At 44.0% G+C, this 20,903-nt stretch overlaps 1 protein-coding gene across 3 annotated transcripts in view; it reads right to left on the minus strand.

Annotated features, from left to right (window-relative positions):
• Positions 1 to 7,914: 7,914 nt before the first annotated feature.
• Positions 7,915 to 20,903, minus strand: part of slc22a23b (solute carrier family 22 member 23b) — a 96,351-nt gene continuing 83,362 nt past the window's right edge. For 2 of the 3 annotated variants that reach the window (XM_078539547.1, XM_078539545.1), the window contains one exon: positions 7,915 to 9,494. In XM_078539547.1, the coding sequence (XP_078395673.1) occupies positions 9,445 to 9,494 (50 nt within the window). In that variant the 3' untranslated portion in view covers positions 7,915 to 9,444. Of the gene's footprint in view, positions 9,495 to 18,289; positions 18,408 to 20,903 lie in introns of those variants that run through there. The other variant, XM_078539546.1, reaches the window with a different exon arrangement.

The raw sequence follows: 20,903 nt of genomic DNA on the forward strand, positions 1-20,903 counted from the left end.
CCTGCCTTTGTCCCCATGGCCCTGCAAAACTTTCCTTTTCAAGAATATATCCAATTCCCTTGTGAAAATTACGACTGAATCTGCTTCCACCATCCTTTCAGGCTGTGCATTACATCTTCAGGTCAGCACATCTTCTCTCTGGTTCTTTGCTAATTACCTTAACTCTGCCCTCTGGTTATATGGACTGGTCAGTGAAAATTGTTTCTCCTTATTTACTCCATCAGGCCCCTTGAGCCTGCTCCGCCATTCAGTAAGATGATGACTAATCTGATTGTAACCTCAACTCTGCACTCCCACCTATCCCCAATAACCTTTCACCCCCTTGCTTATCAAGAATCTATCTACCTCTGCCTTAAAAATATTCAAAGACTCTGCTTTCACTGCCTTTTGAGGAACAGAGTTCCAAAGGCTCACGACCCTCAGAAAAAATTTCTCCTCGTGTGTCTTAAATGGGTGAACTCTTATTTTTAAACAGTGACCCCTAGTTCTCGATTCTCCCACAAGAGGAAACATCCTCTCCACATCCAGCCTGTCAAGACCCCTCAGAATCTTATATATTTCAATCAAGTTGCCTATTACTCTTCTAAACTCCAGCGGATACAAGTTTAGCCTGTCCAACCTTTCCTCATAAGACAACCCTGCCATTCCAGGTATTAGTCTGGTAAACCTTCTCTGAACTTCTTCCAATGCATTTACATCCTTCCTTAAATAAGGTGACCAATACTGTACACAATACTCCAGATGTGGCCTCACCAATGCCCTGTGTAACTGAAGCTTAAGCTCTCTACTTTTGTAATCAGTTCCCCTCACAATAAACAATAACATTCCATTAGTTTTCCTAACTACTTCCTGTACCTGCACACTAACCTTTTGCGATTCATGCACTAGGACACCCAGATCCCTCTGCATCTCAGAGCTCTGCAATCTCTCACCATTTAGGTAATAAGCTTCCTTTTTATTCTTCCTGCCAAAATGGACAATTATACACCATTTGCCAGATCTTTGCTCACTCACTTAACCTATCTATGCCTCTTTGTAGCCTCCTTATGTCCTCCTCACAACTTACTTTCCTACCCACCTTTGCATCATCAGCAAATTTAGCAACCATACCTTTGGTCCTTTCATCCAATTAACTTATATAAATTGTAAAAAGTTGCGACCGCAGCACTAATCCCTGTGGCACACCACTTGTTACATCTTTCCAACCAGAAAATGACCCATGTATGCCTACTCTGTTTTCCATCACTAGCCAGTTTTCTATCCATGACAATATGTTACCCCCTACACCATCAGCTTTTATTTCCTGCAAGAGCCTTTGATGTGGCACCTTATCAAATGCCTTCTGGAAATCTAACTACAGTACATCCACCAGTTCTCCTTCATCCACACCATGTTACTTCTTCAGAGAACTCCAATAAATGGGTTAAACATGATTTCCCTCTCACAAAACTATGTTGACTCTGCCTGATTACCTTGAAATTTTCTAAGTGACCCGCTATAATGTCTTTATTAATAGCTTCTAACATTTTCCCTATGACAGATGTTAGAGATGTTAGGATAACTGGCCTGTAGTTTTTTTTGCTTTCCGTCTTCCTTTTTGAATAAAGGAGTTACAATCTAATGGAACCTTCCTTGAATCTAGGCAACTTTAGAAAATTAAAACCAATGCATCAACCATCACCCTTGCCACTTCTTTTGAGACCCGAGGTTGAAGTCCATCAGGACCTCTGGACTTGTCAACCCGCAGCTCCAACAGTTTGCTCAGAACCACTTCCCTTGCTACTTCTGCTTTCATGCCCTCATTTAAGTTTAAAATACAAGTCTTGGACCCATTCTTCTCTCCCTCAAACTGAGATGCATTCATATTATGATTGCAGCTACCTAGGGGTGCCATCACTGTGAGGTCATTAGTTAATCCTATCTTGTTGCACAATATCAGGCCTAGTGTAGACCTAAAACTTAATGCACCCCAAGCAGTGTGAATTTGGACAACTATTAGTTAACTTCAAATGGTTGCCAGGCCACACATTGGAACAACTGGCACAGTATATTTGTATTTGAATTGAGTGGCCTGACTTCCCCCTTAAACAAACTGCTCAAGGGCTAAGTGAATTATTGTCACAAATGTTGAGTTAGATTGGACATGATTTCCGTCTTAATCACTTATGTACCATGACAGAATAAAAAGCCAAAATCAAGTTAACTCTTGACATTTTGTCATGAGCATATTTCATGGCCATGCATGTGAGATAAGATAGAAGAAAACTAGGCAATTTTAAGTGTGTTATTGTCAGATATGCAATTTCCCACATATTTATTGGAAAGCTACGTGACAGATTATTTTCTCGGCAACTGAAATATCTAAAGGATGAAAGGATTTTCAGAAATGTGACTGGGTTGGATCGGCTTAACATTTCTCTTTCTTGCATGTTTATCAATTGTTCATGCATTGCTTCTAGCATGCATCCTTGGTAGTTATTTACCCAGTTTCCTCACATTTAATTTGCTACATTTTCAGTTGCTATCTATTGTTCTCTGATTATGTCATTACAGACCCAAAAGTATCAAAATTACAGAATGACGCCAAGACAGCAAAGTAACATGCGAGAAAAGAAATGTGTATTGCAAATATTTTTAGCATGTTACTAATAGATCTCTTATGGCGCTTTTTCATAGTTGGGACCTGTTTGTTGAGTTTAAACATTAGACTTATGCTATGGTACATTTTAAGGTATTTATGGTACCTATGGTATTTATGGTACCAATTGTATTTATGGTACATGAATCACAAAAGATTAGTCTGCAGCTGCAGCAAGTGATTAGGAAAATGTTATGTTGGTGTTTATTGCAAGGGGAATCAAGTATAAAAGTGGGGAAGTGTTGCTACAGCTGTACCAGGCCTTAGTGAGACCACATCTATAGTACTGATTACAGTTTTGGTCTCCTTACCCAAGAAAGGATATACTTGCCATAGAGGGAGCGCAGCGAAGGTTCACCAGACTGATCCCTGGGATGGCAGGATTGGTTGTTTGAGGAGAGATTGGGCTGACTAGGCCGTATTCACTGGAGTTTAGAAGAATGAGAGGGGATCTCATTAAAATGTGCAAAGTTCTGACAGGGCTGGACAGACTGGATGCAGGGATGATGTTTCCTCTAGCTGGGGGGGTCTAGAACAAGGGGTCACAATCTCAGGATACGGGGTAGGCCATTTAGGACTGAGATGGGGAGAAACTTCTTCACTCAGAGGGTGATGAACCAGTGGAAGTCTCTACCACAGAGGGCTGTGGAGGCCAACTCACTGAATATATTTAAGAAAGAAATAGATAGATTTCTAGACTCTAAAGACATCAAGAGCTATGGGGAGAGAGCGGGAGTGTGGCGTTGAGATAGAGGATCAACCATGATCATATTGAATTGCAAAGCAGGCTCGAAGGGCCGAATGACCTACTCCTGTTAAAAGTTATATTGAACCAAGTCTACAAAAGGTACCTGGTTTATTATTTTTTCAAGTAATGAGATGATGTTAATAAATAGGACTTGCTTTGGTGACTACCCCATTCGTACACTTTGCAAAATGAAACAGCTGCAGAATTTGTACCTGGCTTCATCTCATCTCACTAAATATCTCTCAGTCTGCCTTCAAAAAGATTGGGGAAGCATACAAAGGCGTGTGCGAAAGGCATACTATTGACTTTGGATCTCGAGGCAATCCTTTGATATATCCCTGGGTTATGCTCCTGGATAATTAGATATTGGGCAGTAAGGGCACACCTCAAAATTTAGGAGACTTTGGATGTTCTCTCTTGTATGATAATACTGGTCAGTCACTCCTGTAGCAGTCTAAAGTATGTCACAATGTTCCCTTATCTAGGAACCCAAATTTTGCATCTTTTTTAAAAAAAAGTCCAGCAATGCTAGCCAACATTTTAGCAGAAGAATTGTTTTGTAGGTTAGCAGTGCTGGGAGTGAGTCTTGGGATTTAGTATTACTGTAGTTTTGCAGTACTGGAGGTGCATTCTCCCTTCTTGACCTCTCTCTAACCTTTGACATGGAATACCAATGCCTCCGATCTGTTGTCCAGTTCAGTAGGACTACCCTTGCTTTGTTCCATTTTTACCTATCCAATCATGGTCATCAAATCTCCAACAATGGCTTCTCTTCCTGCTCATCACCTCCCCCCCACCATTACAACAAACTGCATTTATAAGTAGTACCTTTAACACCACAAAATGTCCCAGGGAGCTTCACAGAAGCATAATCAGACGAAAAAAAAAATTCAATAAAGCAAAAGTTATTAAAAGAGGGCTGTGAGGAGGCTTAGTTCAAGAGATGATTTTTTAAATGAAGGTCTTTAAAGGAGGAAAGCAAGATGGAGAGATGAAATTCCAGAGCTTAAGGTCTAGACAGCTAAAGAATTTCAGGATGTACAATGCTCACATTCACCGTGCCTTTGTTACTTCCGGACTTGCCCGTTCCAATGTTCTCCCCCATCCTCCAAATTCTCTGTGCTCTGTAAACTTTAACACATCCAAAACCTCATATCCTAAAGTATACCATGTCCCACTTACCCACCATCTGTTCTCAATGGCCTATCATAGCTCCCGGTCCCCCAAAGCCTCAAATTTAAAGTTCCCAACCTAGCCTTTAAATCCCTTCATGGCCCCTCCCCATCTTTGTAACCATTTCCAACTTGCTCAGAGCTCCATTTTTTTCTACCCTGACCTCTTACGCATCTCCCCTTCCCTTTGCCCCACCTTTAGTGGCTGCGCCTACAGTCAACTAGGTCCCAGGCTCTGGAATTCCTTAGCTTGACCCCTTGGTCCCCCTCTCCTCCTTTAAGAGTCTCCTTGCATCCCAACTCTTTTTACCAAGATTTTGGTCACTTCAGCTAATTTGGCTCGGCATCTATTTTTGTGTGTTTAAACCTCTGTGAAAACCCTTGGGATGTTTTTCTACAGTCAAGCAATGTGTAAATGCAAGTTGTTGTTGCATTTTATTATGTTGCTAATTTGAAGTTGCTAGGTTCTTTTTTTACTCTATGTTATGCAATATTACTAAGAATGTACATGATTAACCTGGGACATCAAACAAATTAACTCTGCCATTATATCTGATAGACATTGAACATTGTGTAATATGCTGTATTTTGAATGACATTGTGTTAACTAGGTTTTCTGCTGCTCTTCATAAACCTGCTGCATTTGGTTTCGATTTTGCAATCGAGGCGAGAGGCCAATTTACTGTTACACAAGGCGAGGGCAAAGTTGAGTGAATCTGCACAGAGCAATGACTCAATTAGCAGATTGCATAGCAACCACAGGGGAAAACAAATTTGGCCAGTTTTACACAGCGGGAGACACAGCGCATGGTCAAAATCCAAATGAACCCTAAATTTCTGCCTGCTCAGGACCAGAGAATTTACAAACGAGAAAAGGTGTCGCCAAGCGCTACTTCAGAAGGAAAAACAACAACAACCTGTACTTATATAGCGCCTTTAGCATAATAAAACAACCCAAGGCACCTCACTGGAACGTTATAAAGCAAAAACACAATATTCCACATAGCAAAAGCCATATCCCAAGCTTTAAGCTATAATTACAGCTTCTTTGACAATAACTGTTTTCGTTGTTGGTGCATAGGTTAGTGTGAAGAGAGCTGTATCCCAGTATAAACCAATTATTTCCAAGAGAAACAAAATTTGGAATAGGAAAGAATATTCTTTTGGATGGGGGTTTTGAGCAGTGACACTCCTGTATATCACTAAATGGAACACGCTCCTTGTTACCTCCCCCCCCCCACCAAATTAAGCACTTGGGCTATAATGCATCTGTAGTTCTACACACACTTTTTTAAAGTGAATTAAATGCTGCAGTACCATCTTCATACTTCAGAGGGCATCACTTTCCAAATGCAGCACAAATAGTTTGCAGGTTACACAGAAATTATAACATGGGGTGGGGACGGGGCTGTAAAATTCCATTGACTTCGGCGGGACCATAAATTCCCGCTGGTGTAAAATTCCACACCATGGAAACAGTCCACTCAGCAAGGAAAAAAAAACAGTTCAAAAATTTCAAATTCCAGTTATAAAAAGACAGGAATACTAGAGTTCCATTCTAAGGTATACAAGACTGAACAAGCTTAACTGGTTCCCTTCATTTCCAAGTTCTACTGGTTTTTTTCCTTTTGGTAGTCTGTTTCAGTGTTTATCTCCCCACCTGTCGTAATACAAAAACCCACGAACCCAACTTGTTCCCAAAACTCTTTATTCACCTCACCTTCACCACCTATTTAACATCTTCTTCAATAGTGACATGGTTTCTGCTTCAGTCACCAACTCCAGCATTGCATTCCGCAACCCTCTGCGTAATAAAACATCTTCTCCCCCATTCTAAATTTCTCAGATCTAATCCCCTGTCTAATTCCCCTTGTTCTATGCTGCTCACCCACTGGAAGCTGTCTGTCTGTCTCTAGCTACCCTGCCCCAATAACTTCATTATTTCAGAGACCTCTAACAAATCTCCTCTCGTCTAATGTGAACGGCTACAATTCTTCAAAGCTTTGTTATCTCCTCACGCCAGGCAGCACCTTCAGTGGGGACGGAGAGTAGGAGTCTCAGAATGATATACACAGTGAAATGGCCCCAGAACAGAACCTGATGGGACACCATCACCCACTTTCAACCATTGATAAATTGCTCTCAACTCCTTCTCTCCACTTCCTCCATTCTAACCGTTTTTAAACCAGCCGCCCCCGATTCCATATGCTTCAATCTTCTGGAAAAATCTCCTGTGTGGTTGATAAAGGCTTTCCGAACGTCCATGTACACCCATCTACTTCATGGGTTAGCTCCTCAAAAGAACTCTACCAGGTTTGTCAAGCCCCATCTTCCTTTCTGAAATCCAGTTTGGGCTGCTTCTAATCATTTTCTCGTCACCTAGGTATTTAGTGATTTCACCTTTAATCAACGATTCCAAAACTGTTCCCATCACAGATGTTAAAGTAACTGGCCTGTAATTACAAAAGCAAAATACTGCAGATGCTGGAAATTTGGAATAATGAGGCTGGAAATTCTCAGCAATTCTGGCAGCATCCGTGGAGAGAGAGAGAGAGAGACAGACAGAGTTAACTGGAAGTGCTTAGAGATGTACGAGTTTTTTCAGCTAGGCAGAAGTGGTGGTGGTGATGTAGGGGGTTGGTGGGGTGGGGAAGAGAGAACGAAGAGGAAGGTCCATTATGTGGTCGAAGGCAGGAAAGATTAAATGACAGAAAAGAGAGAGATGATGGCGCAAGGCAAAAGGAGATGGGAAATGGGATAAGTAATGAAAGAACAAAAAGGTGTGTTGAGAGGTGGTGTAAATGCCAAGCAGAATCAAAAAAACAACTGCCGTCCAAAATAAACACTGAGGCAGAGGTTATGGTTTGAAACTTACCTCTAATTACCCTGGCCTGCTGTGTCTTTCTTTTTGAAAATTGGTATTCCATCGGCCACACTCTGGTTTTCCAGCACACACTTACTTAGAATAGAATCTTACAATATCATTTCTAGGGCATCCACTACCCATTTCCCCCCGCCACAGGATCCTTGGATTCGTCCAATCAGGTCAGGGGACCTTGTCCTCCACTAGCTTAATTAACCTCTCTAATACTTTCCTGTTCTTCACTGCAGTTTCCTCATCTTACTTTTTAAGCAATTAAGGTTTTGCCTCTTCCTCAACATTCTTCTCTTTGCTCAGCACAAATGTGAAGAACTCTATCTCTGCCCATTCCCATTTATCATCTACTAGCCCACTGTCATCTCCTCTCGGGGTTTCTTTCCCCATATATAAAAAGGTGTGCAATATTGGCAAGTCCGAGGTACTTACTTAACCCTTAGCTGCCCTCTTCTATTGAAGGAGGTATATAAAGCAGATGTAAAGTGAACAATGAAAATTACTTTATTTCCATTTTAAAATATTCACTAGGTAGATGTAGTATGCGGCACTTCAAGGATATGTGTATAGGGTTCAGACATGACGTTGGTTGACTTAAAAATGCAGCGGTAGCCAATGTCACAGTTTCAGGGCAACTTGGGTGCCTCGGTGTTTAACCTTGATCTAAGTGAACAGAAACAGGTGAAAAATACATGGGTCATCCTGGTGATTTACGGTTAGTGAAAAATTATATTGGTAGTGATGGTGTAACTAGTGACACTTTAAGCCACTAGCAAACAAAATAGAAATAGTGTCGGGGAGGAGGGAGGAGAAAAACAGGGGGAGAAACCATTTAAAAACTCAATTCATGCTTTTAACACTTACGTATAAATTATAACTGTACATATTTTTGTAAAATGTGATTAACAGTATACCACAGCCTAGAAGTTACAAAACAAAACACCACGGTAATTTACAATTAAAGACCTGATAAAAATGGGAGAAAGGAGAGGGGAAATACTGGCATTAAAACCACAAATATTAGCACAGTCCATCAGTTCCTTAATCAGATTAACAGCTGGCAAAAGAAGCTGTTAACAGGGGGTTTGCACAACGCTTTGTTTGATTTTTCAGCAGAAAAAAATGGCCTCAGATTAGTTTGTCAAATAGGGAGTAATTTTGAGCCCTACGTTTAAAATCACAGCACAATAGGTTATTGACTCGGCCAATAGCGTGGGGTGTGTGGGGGCAGGGGGAGGGTGCGGCAGTGGGGAAAAGGAGAGGATGCGAAGGGGGATGGGGGAGAAAACCCCCACCCAGCCAGGTCGAGCTATAGTTCATCCTGATGTCCCACTCAGTACTTTGGACACAAACCTTCGACCTTCTTCAGTGGCACAGCAGCTCGCTCAGCACTGTCCCTTCCGACGTTTTATTCTTCCCTCGGGTGTAGTGCATCATCTTCCGCTCTGTGCTGACCCAGTTTTTCCAGGCAACCGAAAGTGCTCGAGAGGTTCCTAATCTCTCTTCGCGTGATTTGACAATCGTTAAACTGCTATTCCATTGGTGTCAGGGAGAGCAAACTCTGTTATAGTCTTGAAAAGGTGCCCTGTCCATAACTAAAACATCTCTGCAAAAGCAGCCACTTCATTAATTATCCTTTCACAAAAGAAAACCCATTTGTTGGATGATACTTGTGCAAAACACTTAACTGTAAACATTAAATAAAATCATTTAGACCTAGTGCCATTGGCTGTGGTGCCCTCAGCTGTCAGCTCAGAGGTTGGGTTTTCCGTAAGGCCGGAGTAATCCTTGAGTTCAGTATTGTTTGAGAGTAGCGGCTGCTCAACCTTTTTGGGAGGGATGAACGGCTGCCTGGTGTAGTTATCCCCATCGTCTATACTTTCAGGCAGGTTCTGTCCTTTGCTTTCAGGCAGGAGCAGAATACAAATGATGCAGATCACAGTGCAGCAGGCAAAGATCACATGATGCAAGAAGTAACCTTTCTGGTTGTGAAGCTCCATGATCGGTGCTGTCAGCTGACCAAATCCGGCGCTAGCCAAAACCAGGCCCAATCCTCCGCCCCTGAGAGACAAAAGGAAGGTCAGGTTAACCCAGGACGCTCTGTAAATTCACATTCGTCTTCTCTATGGCCTTCCTTACTGGGTCTAGTCAACAGATCTATGGCAGAAACAGTTCAAGCCAAGCGAGCCAGAGAGTTCAGGACACATTAACCTAAAACCCAATCCGCAAGCTTATTAGTTATGTACTCAATGACTACCTCTCACTTTGTAAAACAGAATAAATCATCCAATAAATCGCGAATGGTACAAAGCTACCAGCACAGTTCTCATTTCATCAGAGTGGTGTTTAGCCAGAAAAAAATTCACCATTCAGGACCAGAATATACTGCAGCCAATAGACTTGTCTCAGTTTGGTACTGCTAGTATTTTAACTGTTTTCTTATATTGTGTCATTATTTTCCCCTCATTTTAACAGGAGACCTGCAGTCACCAGCTGCCACAGCAGCAATACCCTGTTTGCCCACTGTGGAAGGCTGGATGCATGGGACATTTATATGGTGGATCAGTTCAAACGTTTGACACCAAAGTTCTTAGGAATTAACAGCGACGGAGAAAATAATTGCACTAAAAAGGGTGACAAGTTCCGAGGACCAGACAGTTTCTATCCCAGGGTTTTAAAGTAGGTGAGAACCATTTGGAAGACTATAGTTAGGGTATCTGCAAAGTTATCTCAATACTGGAACCATTGCTTTAGATTGGAAAATTGTGTATCTCACTCCGTTCCTCAAGAAAGGCGGCAGAGGGAAAACAGGGAATGATAGACCAGTTTGCCTAACATTGGTTGTCAGGAAATTGCTCGAGCATTTAATTAAGGATAGGGTCACTGTATACCTTGAAAATCATTGGCTAATCAGAGAAAGCCAGTATGGATTTGTAAAGGGTGGGTCATTTTTTTTTGTTGAAGAGGTGACTAAAGTGGATGGGGTGCTATATTCCAGAGAGCCAATGTGGTGAACAGGAGAGCTGGCGCCAATCTTTGTACAGTTTTATAAGCATATATTTGCAGAGTTCCACATTACAAACATGCACATCTTAACCCACAGTTTGTCTGTTTCTTTTTAAAAGGGGCAAAAGTGATTGCTCAGTTAATGCCCATCATCTGCATACCATTAAATTATAATTAACACATGGGAACGTGTGGATGGCATCTATATAGACTTGCAGAAAGCAGTTTATAGTCTCTGATAAGAGGCTGTGAGCCAAAGTTGAAGTTCATGGAATTGAAAGGAAATTCTTACCCTCGTTAGGAAATTGGCTGTGAAGGAGACAGAAAATAAGAATAATGGGCAGGTACTCTCATTGGCAAGATGTGACAAGTGGCGTCCTGCAAGGATCTGTGTTGGGGCCTCAGCTATTCAATGTAATTATTAATAACTTGGTTGACGGGATAGAAAGCCATAATCTAGATTTGCTGATGACACAAAGAAATGGCGGCATTCTAAGAATTGTCGATCAAAGTGTAAAATTACAAAGAAATTGATAGATTAAAGTGAATGGGCAAGACTGTGTCTCAGGGGGATTTCTGTGCTCTTCCATGCACATGTGCAAAGGAGCACAGGCCCTGACTCAGGGAATTCCACCCCCTATCCCCAGCCCGCTAAGCATTTCCAGGTGCGTGTCACGCTGGGTGGGCCTTAATTGCCCGCCCATGTAAAATGGCGGCGCGGCCCCGATCGGGCTCACGCCCACCTCCACATAACCACCCCCCACCCCTCAACGGGGGGAAATTTCGGACCAGCGGTGAGAAGGTAGAAATAGTGGATTTTCAACATGATTTCAGGTCCGTAGCTCATAAAAATGTCATCAACTGGTATAGAAAATAATCAAATAGATTAATGGAATGAAGATGAGAATGCAAGGGGTTAGAAGTCATGCTTCAGTTATACAAAACCATGGTTAGACCACACCTGGAGTACTGAGCAATTTTGGGCACTACACCTTAGTGAGATATATTGGTCTTGGAGGGAGTGAAGTGTAGAGTTACCAGGATGATACCTGGACATTAAGGGTTAAATTACTGGGCCGGGTGGTGGGGGGGGGGAAATTACACACACCAGGGTTGTATTTTTTTACCGCGAGTTAGGGAATCTATAACTAAGGTGCACAGCCTAATAATTAGAGTCAGGCCACTCAGGAGTGAAATTAGGAAGCACTTTCTCATGCAGAGGATGGTTTAAGTTCGGAACTCTCATCCACAAATGGCAATTGATGCCCCTGTCAATTGTTAATTTAAAAATTTTAAACAGGCTTGAGGGGCCGAATGGCCTATATCTGCTCCTGTTTCATATATTCGTCTGTCCGTATGTAAAAGGTACGGGGCGGCAAAGGCAGGTTTATAGATACAGGTCGCAGTTGAGCCACAGCTTCATTGAATGACCGAATAGGCTCGAGGGGCTCAACGGCCTCCTCCTGTTCCTGTGGCTAGATATAAAGTCAGCTATTTACAGGCCTTACCGCACCCCCCTCACTCCCAACTACGTTTGTATGCACCAGCTGAAAGCTAGCAAGCAGGAAGTTGCTGCACTTATGGGGGATGTGATTTGTCCAAACAAATCCGATAGACCAGGCAGCCCCCAGTCAGGTGCGCGTTGAACACAGTGCGTGTTTCAGCTCTGCACAGGCAAGATAACTGGTTTGCCCAGGGAGTTGCTGTCCAAAATCAAACACAAAGCTGCCTGGATTACGTGCATTTTTTAAAAAAGGTGCGACAAAATAAAATTTTGAAGCTGTTCCAGGATTACCGTTGGAATTGCTGACCATGGTTTCATGTGAGGAGAGGAACCACAGGGCAGGGAGAGTGAACCATTGTGGTATGCACTGTCGACAACAGTTTTCAGGATGTCATGAATGGAAGAAATTAGTCACATTGTGGGAGCATTAAAAATATACAGAGCTGACTCTCTCCCTCTGGCGCTGGCTGGAGATTAATCCATTTGAATTTGTATACAACAAAGTACATGGCTAATGGAAAGAAGCACATGCTAATGGAATATAACTATGTACATATTGGGTTTTTTAATATTAATATATGCGACCTAACAAAACAGCTTCAACGAAATTGGATAAATCACATCAGCACAGATTATTCTGCTATAAGTGGCTTGCACTACACTATCAACTCAACCTTCAGGGGATTAAGAGCAAATACTAACGGGTAAATAAGATTTTACTAGATTAATGCTTATAGGGACCCAGTCAGCTGTCTGGTTACATCTAAACAGGATTGTTTGCCATTGTATGGCACTGGAAATGTTGCTGTACACAACAACCTAGCAAATTCAAAACAGCTGAAAGAGGGCTTCAAAAAAAAAATGCTGACCACTCAGAAAACAACCTACAACTCAGGGGGTGGGGTGGGGGTGAAATACAGCCCTGTGCACAGCTTTTAAAGTGGCTGCACCCATGAAGCTCTTTTTACATTATAAAGGAATTCCATATTTTTTTAACCAGTGTTACAACCAGAAGACAACAAGCAGAATGATCGCGGGGACGGAGGGGTTGGATTGAGGAGAGGTTGGGCACATTCTGGAATATGAGAGGCGATACAAGTGTTGTTTTTAAATGATCCTCAGAGGACTGGAAATCGTAGACCACGCCGAGCCATCTTACCTTGTCCAGGGGACACAGGCTGCACTTGAAGCAGGGCAAGTTAAAACCAAATTGTGAAAACATGTCCTTGGATTTCAATCCCTGCCTCACCGCACCCCCACCTCCCCACTCCTCCCACCCCAGACAGGAAAGGGGTTAAAGTTTTCAAAAATCCTGCCACATTCCGGATAACAACAACATTAAAGATGTCAGCTCGGGCCATCAAGGAGGTTCCCACTAAAAGCAGGTAGGGTCCTATTTAAGATTCAAAAGTCGCAGCACCAGGATGTAATTGGGGCTGCAGAGTTGTGTTTTGGTCTCCACAGGTAAATGAGTACCTCACTGTCTGCTTCCCAACACTAACATGGCAGGAGGAACTGACTGGCCAAAAGAGGCCTAGATAAGTTTTAAAACCTTTGCCCTGCTCCGAACTCCTTATGAACGAGGAGCCAAAGTGTAACCCCCCCCCCCACCCCGCCCTCGCCCCCGCCCCCAGGCCTATAAGGAGTCCTTAAGCCTCCCCAACCCCAGCATTCCCTGGATCTTCCGGAAATCCACGTGATCCTGAGGAGGGAATAACCCCAGCTCCCCTGATGCTTAGGTCTAGTCAAAGGAACTTGTCAGCCCATTGACTGCCGAGGACCATTCCTATAGGCGTCTGGCTGTGGATCTCCTGTGGCAACTTTCCCGCTCCTGATCGATGGTCGGGTAGTGAATCTGGCCGGCTGGTTGGATGATAGTTTTATTTAAACGAGGCCCTGCCGTTACAGCGGGGAGGGCCTCCACGTCCCAGATTTGACAAGGTCCACCATCATCTACCAGGCTCATGAGCAAACTCCTGACCGCCCCCCCAGGTAGAAACTAAGGCTGTTTCATGAAGAGCGTGATTGGTTTTTGGAATAGGCTTCCTCAGGAGACAGTTGAAACGGATAGTATTGATTCACTCAGATTTGAATTAGCTGGGTTTTGTACAGAGAATTATATTTTGGGGTACAGTCTGAGTAATTCGAGACATGATATGTGTAGCGTTCTTGGGGGAAGTAGCTGACTTTGGTCCTTTTGTTTAAGGAAAAAAACTTTCCAACGTTGGAGTTTTCCTCACTTCCCATCTGGACCTCTTGTAGATGAACTGATACATACTGATTATGATGATTAATGAACGACCCCATTATCACTACCGCACACGACTGTGGGGATGATGGGAGTTGAACTAGCTGGACTTGTTTTTTTGTCTAGTAATTCCTATATTCTTATAGATCGTCTTCCACAAGTAATTTTGTTTTCTATGAAAACCAAAACCCAATGCCCATCACGGCCGTGAAATGTCACTAGAATTGGAATGCAGTGGCCACATCCTTGTTGCCAGTTAACCTGTTGCCCAAAGTTTCATCAACCTTGGTGTCGGGCAAAAGCAAAAAGGGCACAAAATGCATTTCTTCTCCCACCCCCACCCCCCACCCCACCACAGCAAGTGGCAGATCTGAAGGGGGAGAAATTCGTTTTTGACAAACCTGCATCGATTCCCCATGGATGGACGTGCCACAAGGTTCATCGAGATCGATGAGGAATGTTGTCCGGGCCATGCAGGCTGCAGCCTGTGGCTCTACCTTTCCCCAAAGGAATTGATGCAAGTCTGTGTAGCATCGCTAGAAGCCAGCGGCCTTACGCAAACAAATTTCTCCTGCCTAGAATTTCGCTGAAGGCAGAAGTGAGTATCCAAGGTACAAAATTTATTTGTTGGCGTGGGTGGACGGGCAAGGGTAGATTTGGATATCCCCATAAGCCTGATATTTTTATTTCTGACATTGTTTAGCATATTTTCCAGCACTTTGGCACCTACAGTAACTTTAAAGCTAAAACATGAGAATATGGGGAACACAGTGGCAAGGCAATCAGCAGAACGGCATCTGAGAGGGGGAGTACGGCAATTCAGCACAAATGCTCAGAACAGACATTCCTTGCAATATTATTTGATACATTATTAATGAAAGCCACAAACTGACTGACAGTGGACCAACCACTGAACCGACCGACAGTGGACCAACCACGAACAGGCCGACAGTGGACCAACCACTGAACCGACCGACAGTGGACCAACCTCAAACTGACTGACAATGGACCAACCACGAACAGGCCGACAGTGGACCACCCACTGAACCGACCGACAGTGGACCACCCTCAAACTGACCGACAGTGGACCAACCACGAACAGGTCGACAGTGGACCAACCACGAACAGGCCGACAGTGGACCAACCACGAACTGACCGACAGTTGACCAACCACGAACAGGCCGACAGTGGACCAACCACAAACTGACCGACAGTGGACCAACCACGAACAGGCCGACAGTGGACCAACCACGAGCAGTCCGACAGTGGACCAACCACGAACTGACCGACAGTGGACCAACCACGAACAGGCCGACAGTGGACCAACCACGAACAAGCCGACAGTGGACCAACCACGAACTGACCGACAGTGGACCAACCACAAACTGACCGACAGTGGACCAACCACGAACTGGCCGACAGTGGACCAACCACGAACTGACCGACAGTGGACCAACCACGAACCGGCCGACAGTGGACCAACCACGAACTGACCGACAGTGAACCAACCACGAACTGACCGACAGTGGACCAACCACGAACTGACCGACAGTGGACCAACCACGAACTGACCGACAGTGGACCAACCGTGAACCAACCGACAGCGGGCCGACCATGCCATTCTCATCTTTTAAGATAACCAGATTCAATGAGTCTTCTACCTAACTATATGTGGATCTTGGACCTCAAACACGCATAGTGGATAAAATCTTGATTTAGCAGATATTCCCCACAACTTCCAGCCCATTCGTAAGGCATGACAACCATGCCAGGTGAGAACAATGCAAGTAATTTTGCCAAGTCCTATAATGTTAAGAGCCATCTTTATCAATGAAATTACAGACAGCTATTCTCCGTGTGAGCAGAAACCAGAATAATGTCCTGGAATACTGAGGGCATGTGCAGCCCAAACTGAATCCTATTTGCCAGCTTCAAAAGAGGTAGCTGTAGATAAGTTGGTGGTGCTGAGCATCATTATGCAAGATCCATTCTCCCCTTGGTATGTTTGAGTCCTTCTGACTCTGGTGAAGGGCCACATCAAACTTGATTGCAAGTTGAAGATATCAGGACAATTCTGATATGTAATAGTGTAATATGTGTAATGTGTATATGTACACTGGCGAACCATTCCAATCATTCCACATCTCTCTTGGATTTTATTTCCATTGTTGGCACTGATTTTGAGGGACAAATGTTGGTCAGCAGGAGAATGCTTTTGCTCTTTTTCAAGAAGGGCCCAAAGGGACGCAGATTATGTTAGTGCCACATGGATTGGTGAATGACCAGTCCAACTAAAGATGGTGAATCTTGTACAAACACTCAGCGGTCTAACCCAAAAGTCCAGAAGCAACACCCTTGTGTGCCAAGCTCTGGAATGCGACTTGATACTGAACCCACATTGAACTCAGAAGCTGCACTAAACAGTTTCAGTGTTGGCTGAGTGTATAACACCTCAAAGAACGGTATTTTCCAGCCCCTTCATCTAAAGATCGATCTCACTTCTGACTTTACATTTAGCTCCCACTTTCTCTGTAGGAAGAGACACTGCTGAGGTGATGGGGATGTGCCGGTGTTTTGGGGTTGGTGAGTGGATAAAGGTAAGAGACTGGTTAGTTCTTTGGAGTGGAGAGGAAACCCCAGCCCAGATTCTTGCCACGACGGAGAGCACCTCAGTCGTGGCGAAAATGGTGGACGAGCCCAGAAACCCCAAGTCCCGCGCCCCCCCAAACATGGCATCTCCTATTTTCGCGGGGGTGGGACTGGAGTCGGGCTGGGGTTCGTGTGTGCGTGGTTTACGGAGCCACTTAAATCGCCAGCTGCCTCCACTGAAGTGTGATTTTGATAGGCAGTGTGTGAGAAACCTGGTGTGCAGATGAGACCAGGTAAGAGCTGGTTTGAACTTGGTGGATTCATTTGGATAGCCCTTTGGGGAGGTAAAGTGCCTGTTTGGATAAGTTCCCGGGATACCTTTTGGAGAGGTGAGGCACCATTTAGGATTGTTAAAAGTAATCATGATTGTGCGTAAAAACCACATAAACTCACTGAAACTGGCAAAGCTCCAAAGGGATGTCAAAGGATCCTAGGCTAGTTGGCATCTAGGGGGTAAGGGCAAGAGGTGGTCGGTGAGGGGCATGGGTTGGCACTAAGTTGGCATGGGGCTTTAAAGGGCATTGGGATGTGGGTTGGCATAGGAGATATAAGGAGCCATGGGGTGGAAATGGTTGGCATGGCGAATGTGTGGGGGTGGGGGGGTGTTGCTTTTTATTTTAATCTTTTTCTTAATTTAATTCAACAAAGTGCTGGAACACAGCGACAGGCATTCCGCCCAGCCCACCTTCCACACCCGGCCAGCCTCCGGGTGAATGACCCGTCCAACTAAAGATGGTGAATCTTGTACAGACACTCAGCGAGTGTCATTTCAGGGTGGGTAGGCCGGGAATTCTCCCGTCTCTGTGCACCTGAACCGGCAGCAAAAAAAATCTGGGCCCCTGTGTCAGAACACCTTGCAGGTGAAGTGCTCTGCGTTCGTGCTGCTTTGTCACCTTCTAGGCTCCTGGGCCAGATTCCCCATTTCCATTTCCTCGTCCGTAGCCACTCAGCTGCTCAACCGCTGAAACATTCCCTTCTTCCATTTAAGCATTTTAGTGCGTTTCTTTATGTACGTTACATGTCTGCAAGCATGTACGTGTGTGCGTGTCTGGATCTGTGTGTTTCCCCCCTTACCATTCCTTCTATCCGTTTCTAAAGGCCGTTTGCCTGTCATTTTTCCTAGTTCTGATGACAGGTCTGGGCCCGAAATGTTAACCCGCCTGTCCCCTCTACCGAGCTGCTGAACGTTGCCCTCATTTTCTGCTATGTTTTCTGCAATACAAGGACAATGACAGTACTGTATTCAATCACCCTGAAATGTGATTCATTTCTTCAAGTGGGCCACCAACCAATGTATGTCCTGCCTGTGAAAATATCAGCTCGACATGTTGTTGTTCCTCATGACATTCTGACGCCATCTGAAACACCGTCTGATACCGAACCCACATTGAGCTCGGAAGCTGCACTGAACAGCTTCAGTGCTGGCTGAGCGTTCAACCGGATTGTTTGAGCTGCGTTCCACATTCATGAGCTCTCAGTGCGGCTTCCATTGCAATTGGGAAAATCTCTGCTCTGTCAACTTGTAGAATGAATTCCACCGGTCATTGGATATTCAGCCACTTCTCACCTATGGCGCACAATGGAAACTGATCACCCATCACTGTCCACCACCACTGCCCTCCCTATCAACAAAAAGTAACCAAAATGGAGATATCCAAAAACTGCTGGAAAAATTACTTGCGAACTGGCCATGAAATCTACAAACAATGAAAGCAAACCAGAAAAGAGGACTAGTAAAAGGCAAAACTGTGGCATGTATGGCTCAACGAGGTGAAGCGAGAGATCATCCACGTTGGACCTTCGATTGGAATATTTTCTAAATGAAGGGAAGCTCAGAACTGTGGAAGAGCCGAGAGATTTAGGGGTCCAAGTGAATAGGTTAAAAAAAAAATACAATACCCACGCACATTTATATCGCACCTTCAACATAGTAAAACGTCACAAGGCACTTCACTGGAGCAATATCAAACAAAATTTAACATGAAGCATATAAAAGAGCTATTAGGACAGGTGAAGATGTAGGTTTTAAGGAGTGTCTTAAAGGAAGTGCAAGAGCTAGAGAGGCAGAGGGGTGTGGGAAGGAATTCCACAGCTAGGCCCTAGGCGACTGAAGGCACGGACGGCAATGATGCAGCGATTAAAATTGGGGATGCGCAACAGATCAGGTTTGGAGGAATGCAGAGATCTGGGAGGAAGTTACAGAGATAGGGAGTGGCGAAGTCATGCAGAGATTAGAAAGCAAGCACGAGGATTTTAATGTTAAGGCGTTGCCAGGACAGGAGCAACGCAGGTCAATGAGGTCAGGGGTTCTAATGGAATTCGAAAAGCTAATGGAATGTTGGCCTTTATCTCAACAGGGCTGGAATACAAAGGGCTGGAAGTTATGTTCCACTTATATAAAGTTCGGGTTAGACTCATCTAACGTACTGTGTTCAGTTATGGGCACCACACCTAAATAAGAAAAGACTGAACTTGAAATGGATGCAATGTAGATTCACCAGAATGATACACCCTGCTAATATCATCTCCTCAGCTGCAGAATGCTGAAAGGGTTAAATGAGGAGGGCAGGCTTTGTAATCCGTTGAGTATAGGAGATTAAGAGGTAATCTAATGGAGGTATTTATGATGATTAGAGGATTTGATAAAGTAGATAATCTAATTCCTCTGGTGGGACAGTCCTTAAAATGAGAGTTGGCCATTACAGGATGATCTCAGGAAGCACTTCTTCACCTAAAGGATCGTGGGAATTTTAAACTCTCAGCAAAAAACTACTGAGAATAGTAAATTAAAAATATCAAAAGGGGAGGCCGATGATAACCATACCTAAAATAAGAGTTAGAGCATGAAGGCAGGTAAACTGAGTTAAGACACAGGTCAGCCGTAACCTAACTGAAAGGTGGAACATACTCAGAGGGCTGAGTGGGCTACTGGTGTTCCCATGTTCATTCCAGTAAAGACAACATTGTACCATTAATGGATAAACATCTTAGGGTCTTTTTACAAAGAGATGATGAACCATGGAGGAGAGTATAGCAAGACCAAACACTGGGTTGGAAGGACAGCTTTTGCAAAGGTTTATTGAAGGAGGACGGAGAGGTAGAAAAACAGAAGGGTTTAGGGCAGATGTACCTTGCAGTTGGGTTGAGGTGACCTTGCAAGAGTGCTTCCAACTGAGTCATGGTAGAAACATGCAAGAGCAGTTTCATGGAGCTAGATGACCATGGAGAGACAGTAGAGGAATACGGCATGATCAACAGCATCAAACACTGTGCCAAGATCAAAAAAGGACCAGGAGAAATAATGCACCACAATCGCAGAGGGTGTCATTTGTGACTTTGATTCAGGCAATTTTACTCTGCAAAATGGACAGAAACCAGACTGAAGGGATTTGAACAGATAGTTACAGGCAACAAGCCAAGAAGCAACCACAGACTCGGAGCTCAGGAAGGAAAGCAGCTCACAGATGGGGCTAAGTGGAGGGATGGTCAAGGGTGCTCTTTTAGCATGGTGGGTGGTAGAGGTTTAAGAAATTAGTATGCAAATGTCCCATTTAAATTTGGTCCTTCAGTCTTAGGTTTTTTTCCACTCTTTCATGGGATGTGGGCATCGCTGGCAAGGCCAGCATTTGTTATCATCCCCAATTGCCCTTGAACTGAGTGGCTTCCTCAGCCATTTCAGAGGGCAGTTAAGAGTCAACCACATTGCTGTAGATGTGGACAGTAGGCCAGCAGATTTCTTTTCCGGAGGGCATTAAAACAATTGATTTCAGTGTCATGGTCACCATTCCCGAGACTAGAGCTTTACATCCCAGATTTATTAACTGAATTTAAATTCCAGCAGCTGCGGTGGTGAGATTTGAACCCATGGCCCCAGAGCATTAGCCTGGGCCTCTGGATTATTATCCAGTGACATTACCATCTCTTCCTGGTGCAGCTCTACTACAAACTCAGAGAAAGGAAGGAGGACAAGCACAGGAAGCCAATGTAGAATATTGAAAAGGATGCAGGGGTAGATGCAAGACTGATGGAAGTTGCAGAGATTGGGCGCAGGTATATATTAAGA

The sequence above is a fragment of the Cetorhinus maximus genome, chromosome 3, assembly GCF_964194155.1.
Source record: "Cetorhinus maximus chromosome 3, sCetMax3.hap1.1, whole genome shotgun sequence".
NCBI lineage: Eukaryota > Metazoa > Chordata > Chondrichthyes > Lamniformes > Cetorhinidae > Cetorhinus > Cetorhinus maximus.